The sequence below is a fragment of the Bactrocera dorsalis genome, chromosome 2, assembly GCF_023373825.1.
Source record: "Bactrocera dorsalis isolate Fly_Bdor chromosome 2, ASM2337382v1, whole genome shotgun sequence".
Taxonomy (NCBI): domain Eukaryota; kingdom Metazoa; phylum Arthropoda; class Insecta; order Diptera; family Tephritidae; genus Bactrocera; species Bactrocera dorsalis.
Genome location: NC_064304.1, coordinates 83,267,628 through 83,275,667, shown reverse-complemented (window position 1 = coordinate 83,275,667; position 8,040 = coordinate 83,267,628). Strand labels below are relative to the sequence as shown.

Below are 8,040 nucleotides of genomic sequence, written 5' to 3'. Positions count from 1 at the left end.
GCTCTACCGGGTTTATATCTGGTTTTTAGTGCCCAACTTGGAAACTAAAAACCCTTTAATGTCTGTTCTCTCGAGTGAGGAATCAAGCCAAGACATTATTAAAAGGAGTATCGTTGCTCTTCATTATCTTTTTATTCACGTCATCTATTTCGGAGATATCCGGAGCAAGTGTAAGATAGTTGATATATTCACCATGAGCCGGGTCTTTAGTAGGAAGAAATATTACACACTCTATTCAAATATAAATTTGACAGCACATTTTTCTTTTTAAGTAATCCTGTCTGCTTTTCAAGCAAACGTAATTATCCTTTCAAGGGACTGAAAAATATAAACAAAATTTTACCAGCTCCGTATTTAAAAAAAATAATAATTTTTTGTAACCAATAAGAATAAGGCCATAATGACTCAGTAAGTAGTTATCAAAGTAATGAACCAGCGTTGATTTTTCACACAGACATTTAAATTACGATTTTAATTGACTACAGTCAGAACGGTTTCTTTCCTATGAATAACACATGGTCTCTAACTACCGCTTGTCCACCGAATATACCACCTCCGGGAGAATATAATTGGAATTACGGTAAATATGATGAACCTCCTACCTATGACAATTGTGATAGCTTCGCTACATGTGGAAGCACCTATTTCCAACAACCTCGCCGCCGTCGCGCTATTCGTCCACGATCTTGGTTTGGGCGTCAAATAGGTCCGCCAGAAAGCGCTACCACCTACAATTGTTCTTTTTACAAAAAGTGCTGCAGCAAACGCTGTCCAATATGGCCCAGAAATCAATTGCAACGCTCGTATGCGCCACCACCGCGCTGTACAATGAATCAGTTGTCCTATTCGTATCGGTTGAAACACAATATGTGGTATTAAATGTTGTGCTTACAATATTGTCCAAAATTACATGAAATAAAAAATGAAAATTGTTTTAAAAATAAAAAATTTAAGGGAATTTGCGAGGAGTGTAGGAGAAAATGTTTATATTCATTTAGCAAAAATGCATTGTTGCCGAAACCAAAAAAAGTTTTCAATTCCATACTTTGCCAGTAATAATGAAAATATATGACAAAATCACAGTAATCTTCCTTTTGCCTTCAACCTCCACATGTTGTGATATTTCTTTAGCTTTTTGTTTTGAAATTTTCAAAGATGTGGCAACACTTTAACTTTGGTGGTCCTTTGTATACTGTGACGATGAAACAATTTCGGTGCACTTCCGAATTTCTTTACGTTCGATCGCTCCTGGTACTGGGTTTCACTGCAAAATTAAATACATCTCATGACATCGTCGGCGTCTCATCCCAAGATCTCTGCGCTCACTTTTTGACGTCAAACTTTTCTAATAACGGGTGATTTTTTTGAGGTTAGGATTTTCATGCATTAGTATTTGACAGATCACGTGGGATTTCAGACATGGTGTCAAAGAGAAAGATGCTCAGTATGCTTTGACATTTCATCATGAATAGACTTACTAACGAGCAACGCTTGCAAATCATTGAATTTTATTACCAAAATCAGTGTTCGGTTCGAAATGTGTTTATCGACAAATTTTGTTCAGCGATGAGGCTCATTTCTGGTTGAATGGCTACGTAAATAAGCAAAATTGCCGCATTTGGGGTGAAGAGCAACCAGAAGCCGTTCAAGAACTGCCCATGCATCCCGAAAAATGCACTGTTTGGTGTGGTTTGTACGCTGGTGGAATCATTGGACCGTATTTTTTCAAAGATGCTGTTGGACGCAACGTTACGGTGAATGGCGATCGCTATCGTTCGATGCTAACAAACTTTTTGTTGCCAAAAATGGAAGAACTGAACTTGGTTGACATGTGGTTTCAACAAGATGGCGCTACATGCCACACAGCTCGCGATTCTATGGCCATTTTGAGGGAAAACTTCGGACAACAATTCATCTCAAGAAATGGACCCGTAAGTTGGCCACCAAGATCATGCGATTTAACGCCTTTAGACTATTTTTTGTGGGGCTACGTCAAGTCTAAAGTCTACAGAAATAAGCCAGCAACTATTCCAGCTTTGGAAGACAACATTTCCGAAGAAATTCGGGCTATTCCGGCCGAAATGCTCGAAAAAGTTGCCCAAAATTGGACTTTCCGAATGGACCACCTAAGACGCAGCCGCGGTCAACATTTAAATGAAATTATCTTCAAAAAGTAAATGTCATGAACCAATCTAACGTTTCAAATAAAGAACCGATGAGATTTTGCAAATTTTATGCGTTTTTTTTTAAAAAAAAAGTTATCAAGCTCTTAAAAAATCACCCTTTATGTAGTAAGTCTCCTAACTTCGAGTATTTTAATACAATAAGATTCTTCTTCTTTATTGGCGTAGATACCGCTTACGCGGTCGTTCTTTCTTTTCACTTCCCCTGGTGAGTACTACGTGGAATACCCTCTGCGCTAGAGTGTTTTCATCTATTCGAGCAATACGGCCTAACCAGCGTACGCGTTGTCTTTTAATTCGATAAACTATGTCAATGTCGTCTTATGCAATATAATATCTCGTACAACCAGATTATTGAAGTATATTTTTCAAGAGGTCATAGATATAAGAAATTGTCCTACTACTCACTAGTACAGGTTTGTTATGAAATTTTCTCTGAACTGTAGAATTCGAATTAGGACTGCGAATTAAGGACAACTGGTGACATCCGCAGTTTCCATGAGATTGGTGGGTCCTCTATAGACTGTAATAATAAAACACATTACTTTTTCGAAAATAAACTAAGTTAACTATTCAAATATATTTCAGCACTCTACAATGGCGACCATTAAGATACATATATATTTAAGGGGCTAGAGGGTTGGATGGAGTCATGTGTAAAGGAGGATGGAGTCATGTGTAGAAGTTCACGCAAGTGAGGAAAGTTCTCTGATCGCCATTCACTTGGGAGTGGCCAGAAACGATTCTTTTACATATGACTCAAGCAGCTCACGACTTCCGGTCTTTGACCAAGTATCCTCTGGGTAGCCTAAGAACATCCGTTTGAAGGCGAGCTAAAGTGAGAAGGCGAAATATCCCCTACTTAGGGTTGTGCGCTGGGTTTGGGACCCGCCACGTAAAAAAACACCCCCAATGAAAAAGAAAACACAGCCTCGGATGAGAGACCCCCCTTTTGATGACGACCATGGCAAACGAAATAAGGACTATGATTTGAGGGCATGCACCTGGAATGTCCGGTCCCTTAATTGGGAAGGTGCCGCTGCCCAGCTGGTAGATGTCCTCGTAAAGATAAAGGCTGACATCACCGCCGTCCAAGAAATGCGATGGACGGGACAAGGACAGAGACGAGTAGGTCCTTGTGACATTTACTACAGTGGCCATATAAAGGAGCGCAAGTTTGGTGTTGGATTCGTGGTGGGAGAGAGACTCCGTCGCCGAGTACTATCATTCACTCCGGAGAATGAACGTCTAGCCACAATCCGCATCAAAGCGAGGTTCTTCAACATATCGCTGATTTGCGCCCACGCCCCGACGGAAGAGAAGGACGATGTGACCAAAGATGCTTTTTATGAGTGCTTGGAGCGCACTTATGAGAGATGCCCCCGCCACGATGTCAAAATCGTGCTTGGCGACTTCAACGCCAGGGTGGGAAAAGAAGGTATCTTTGGCACTACGGTCGGTAAATTCAGCCTCCACGAGGAAACGTCCCCAAATGGGTTGAGGCTGATCGACTTCGCCGGGGCCCGAAATATGGTTATCTGTAGTACTAGATTCCAGCATAAGAAGATACATCAAGCTACCTGGCTGTCTCCGGATCGAAAAACCACCAACCAGATCGATCATGTTGTGATAGACGGGAGACACGTCTCCAGTGTTTTAGATGTGCGTGCGCTCCGAGGTCCTAACATCGACTCGGACCACTATCTTGTTGCAGCCAAGATTCGCACCCGCCTCTGTGCAGCAAAAAACGCACGCCAACAAACACAAGGAAGGTTCGACGTCGAGAAGCTGCAATCACAACAGACAGCCGAACGATTTTCTACTCGGCTTGCACTCCTGCTCTCTGAGAGCACTCGTCAACAACTCGGTATAAGGGAACTGTGGGACGGCATTTCAAACTCCTTACGTACAGCTGCAACCGAAACCATTGGTTTTCGGAAAGTGCAAAAGAACAGCTGGTACGATGAGGAGTGCCGTGTCGCAGCGGAGAGAAAACAGGCTGCCTACCTCGCAACGTTACGATCGACCACAACACGTGCGGGATGGGATAGATACCGAGAGTTGAAGAGGGAAGCGAGACGCATTTGCAGACAGAAGAAGAAAGAGGCCGAAATGCGTGAGTATGAATCGCTTGATAAGCTGGCCGACAGGGGTAATGCTCGAAAATTCTACGAAAAAATGCGGCGACTTACAGAAGGTTTCAAGACCGGAGCATACTCCTGTAGAACCCCCAAAGGTGATCTAGCCACCGATGCCCAGAGCATACTTAGATTATGGAGGGAACACTTCTCCAGCCTGCTGAATGGCAGTGAACACATAGCACCAGGAGAAGGCGAACCCGATTCCCCAATCGATGACGATGGAGCAGACGTTCCATTGCCCGGCCATGACGAAGTTCGAATAGCAGTTGCCCGCCTGAAGAACAACAAAGCGGCAGGGGCCGACGGATTGCCGGCCGAGCTATTCAAACACGGCGGCGAAGAACTGATAAGGAGCATGCATCAGCTTCTTTGCAAAATATGGTCGGATGAGAGCATGCCCAACGATTGGAATTTAAGTGTGCTATGCCCAATCCATAAAAAAGGAGACCCCACAATCTGCGCCAACTACCGTGGGATTAGCCTCCTCAACATCGCGTACAAGGTTCTATCGAGCGTATTGTGTGAAAGATTAAAGCCCACCGTCAACAAACTGATTGGACCTTATCAGTGTGGCTTCAGACCTGGAAAATCAACAACCGACCAGATATTCACCATGCGCCAAATCTTGGAAAAGACCCGTGAAAGGAGAATCGACACTCACCACCTATTCGTCGATTTCAAAGCTGCTTTCGACAGTACGAAAAGGAGCTGCCTTTATGCCGCAATGTCTGAATTTGGTATCCCCGCAAAACTAATACGGCTGTGTAAACTGACGTTGAGCGGGACCAAAAGCTCCGTCAGGATCGGGAAGGACCTCTCCGAGCCGTTCGATACCAAACGAGGTTTCAGACAAGGCGACTCCCTATCGTGCGACTTTTTCAATCTGCTGCTGGAGAAAATTATTAGAGCTGCAGAAATGAACCGAGCAGGTACAATCTTTTATAAGAGTGTACAGCTGCTGGCGTATGCCGATGATATTGATATCATCGGTCTCAACACCCGCGCCGTTAGTTCTGCTTTCTCCAGACTGAACAAGGAAGCAACGCAAATGGGTCTGGCAGTGAACGAGGGCAAGACGAAATATCTCCTGTCATCAAACAAACAGTCGTCGCACTCGCGACTTGGCACTCACGTCACTGTTGACAGTCATAACTTTGAAGTTGTAGATAATTTCGTCTATTTAGGAACCAGCATTAACACCACCAACAATGTCAGCCTAGAAATCCAACGCAGGATTACTCTTGCCAACAGGTGCTACTTCGGACTGAGTAGGCAATTGAAAAATAAAGTCCTCTCTCGACGAACAAAAACCAAACTCTATAAGTCGCTCATAATTCCCGTCCTGCTATATGGTGCAGAGGCTTGGACGATGACAACAACCGATGAGTCGACGTTGCGAGTTTTCGAGAGAAAAGTTCTGCGGAAGATTTATGGTCCTTTGCGCGTTGGCCACGGCGAATACCGCATCCGATGGAACGATGAGCTGTACGAGATATACGACGACATCGACATAGTTCAGCGAATTAAAAGACAGCGGCTACGCTGGCTAGGTCATGTTGTCCGGATGGATGAAAACACTCCAGCTCTGAAAGTATTCGACGCAGTACCCGCCGCGGGAAGCAGAGGAAGAGGAAGACCTCCACTCCGGTGGAAGGACCAAGTGGAGAAGGACCTGGCCTCGCTTGGAATATCCAATTGGCGCCACGTAGCGAAGAGAAGAAACGATTGGCGCGCTGTTGTTGACTCGGCTATAATCGCGTAAGCGGTGTCTACGCCAGTAAAGAAGAAGAAGAGGGTTTTATGGCTTAAAAAAATCGATTTTATATTGTCTCTTGTCCTAAATGCTTAAGCATTAAGTTGATAGTTCTGTAGAAACGACCTTGACAAGTTGCGAGCTCGAGGCCAGCCAGCTTTTTTCTCGAAACTGTGTTTTGAAAGACTAGTTAAAGTAGTCTTAATGAAATTTTAAGCAGTTAAGAAAGTCTTTAAGAAACGCCGAGAAGTTTTCACAAATATTCGTATTGTTTTACAAAAACCTCTGCCATTAAAACAATTTTTACTTGTTTTCCTTCAGCATTTGGTACTTAAGCCTACTTATATTATGTACTATATATGACATTAACCGCTTCGTTTTCTTAGTTTGCTCTGTGATATGGACCCACCAGAGATTTGCGAAAGAAAAAAAATATAGTCAGGATTAGTTTAAAAAACATTTTTTTTTATAGATGGAAAACAGTTATAAAACGATATAAGCCCTATCCATATAAGTATGTATAGAGTTTTCAATTTGAGTGTACTGTCAGTTTGGTAAGCTTCTGTTTACTTATATAATTTTTGAGTGTTCGAATTCGAAAATTTTGATTGGCTTTTGTTTTTGTTTAATTTTCCCTTTTGAAATATTTTTTAAATTAGTTTCGAAAAAAAAATCTAAATTACAACAATTCTTTATCACGCTTAAATTCAAGACCAACTGCTACTTACCACAGTCCAACTCAGCAGTTCAAAAAGGAAGAAAATAAGATATGTTTAGCGAGTAAGTAAATGTATTCACCTGGACTATAACTCATTTTTTGCTTTACTCATACTCCCCCGCCCCGTTCCTCTTCAGCTGTGATAACTCTAAATGTGACGCTAATGGCGCTTGTGCTGATGGACAACGTCTAATGGGCATGGAGCAGTTCAACCTACCCTCCTTTGATCAATGGCAGCCATCGATCGATTTTATGCTGTGGCCGCCGGGCAGTTGCGAGTATGGTTGTCACGTGGGTATGTGCCCGAATACGAATCCACAAACAGACTGTTGTGACGCCTATAAAAATCGGAATCTGCCCAGATCACCATGGTCGTCCACAGTCCCTTGTCACAGTGCAACAACTAAAAGTCTCTCGTACTGCCGGCCCTGTGCGACCGCCAACCGCTGTATGCGACGCAACCTTATTTCTCCTGAGAATCCATTGTTCCACCCGACGCTAGAGTTCCGTCAGAAGGATCTTCCCTTACAGACACCAGTGTGGCGGCCAAATGGACCAACACAACGATTTTCCGAGAAACTTTAATAAACTTATGACATTTTATTTATATGCATATCGGTGACTGCAAGGCCAAACAGCTTAAGTCGAATTTGGTCGGCTTTGAAAAATACTCTTTAAATGTTGTTTTTGGCGCTAAAATCATATTTCATGATTTCAATTGTTGAATTTGGAAGAAATAACTTTGAGATGCTGAAATTTGCTACCAAAAACGATCGGTTCCGCCTTCATTCGATGTTAGCTGTTTTTCTTTAAGGTTACTGATATGTATAAGTTCATGAGTCGTTCTACAGAGAATTTAGATAGTCTAAATGTACACAAACAAAAATTCTATTACATTTGTAAACATTGTAAAACCAATCAAAAGTGCAGTTTGAAAATAAAATGCAAATAAAAGAAAACCAATTTTTTGGGAAAAAATCCAAAATCAAAATAATACTCGAATGAACGTACTATGTAGTGGATGAAATAAAATTGTCAGACAATGTTCCCAAAACCACTCAAATCCCATTCGTATAAGTATATGGGAATATATTGCTAGGATACTTATTGTCATATTAATATTCCTCTTTTTAAAAGATTTTCTTTATTTACAATCTGTCCGAGGACAATAAGCAAATTGTGTAATACTACATTAACTTAACCTAAGTTGCTGTACTCCAACGAGTACAGAACTAATATACAGAA

General features: G+C 42.1%; 2 protein-coding genes across 2 annotated transcripts; both read left to right on the top strand.

Moving 5' to 3' along the window:
* The first annotated feature begins 271 nt into the window (after window positions 1–271).
* On the top strand, window positions 272–907 carry LOC105228561 (uncharacterized). The gene is made up of 2 exons (XM_011208439.4): window positions 272–408; window positions 486–907. The coding sequence occupies exons 1-2, from the start codon at window positions 401–403 to the stop codon at window positions 877–879; spliced, it is 402 nt and encodes a 133-aa protein (XP_011206741.2). The 5' UTR covers window positions 272–400; the 3' UTR covers window positions 880–907.
* Window positions 908–6,672: 5,765 nt separating this feature from the next.
* On the top strand, window positions 6,673–7,767 carry LOC105228562 (uncharacterized). Its single transcript, XM_011208440.4, has 2 exons — window positions 6,673–6,857; window positions 6,933–7,767. The coding sequence occupies exons 1-2, from the start codon at window positions 6,847–6,849 to the stop codon at window positions 7,378–7,380; spliced, it is 459 nt and encodes a 152-aa protein (XP_011206742.2). The 5' UTR covers window positions 6,673–6,846; the 3' UTR covers window positions 7,381–7,767.
* The last annotated feature ends 273 nt before the right edge of the window (window positions 7,768–8,040 follow it).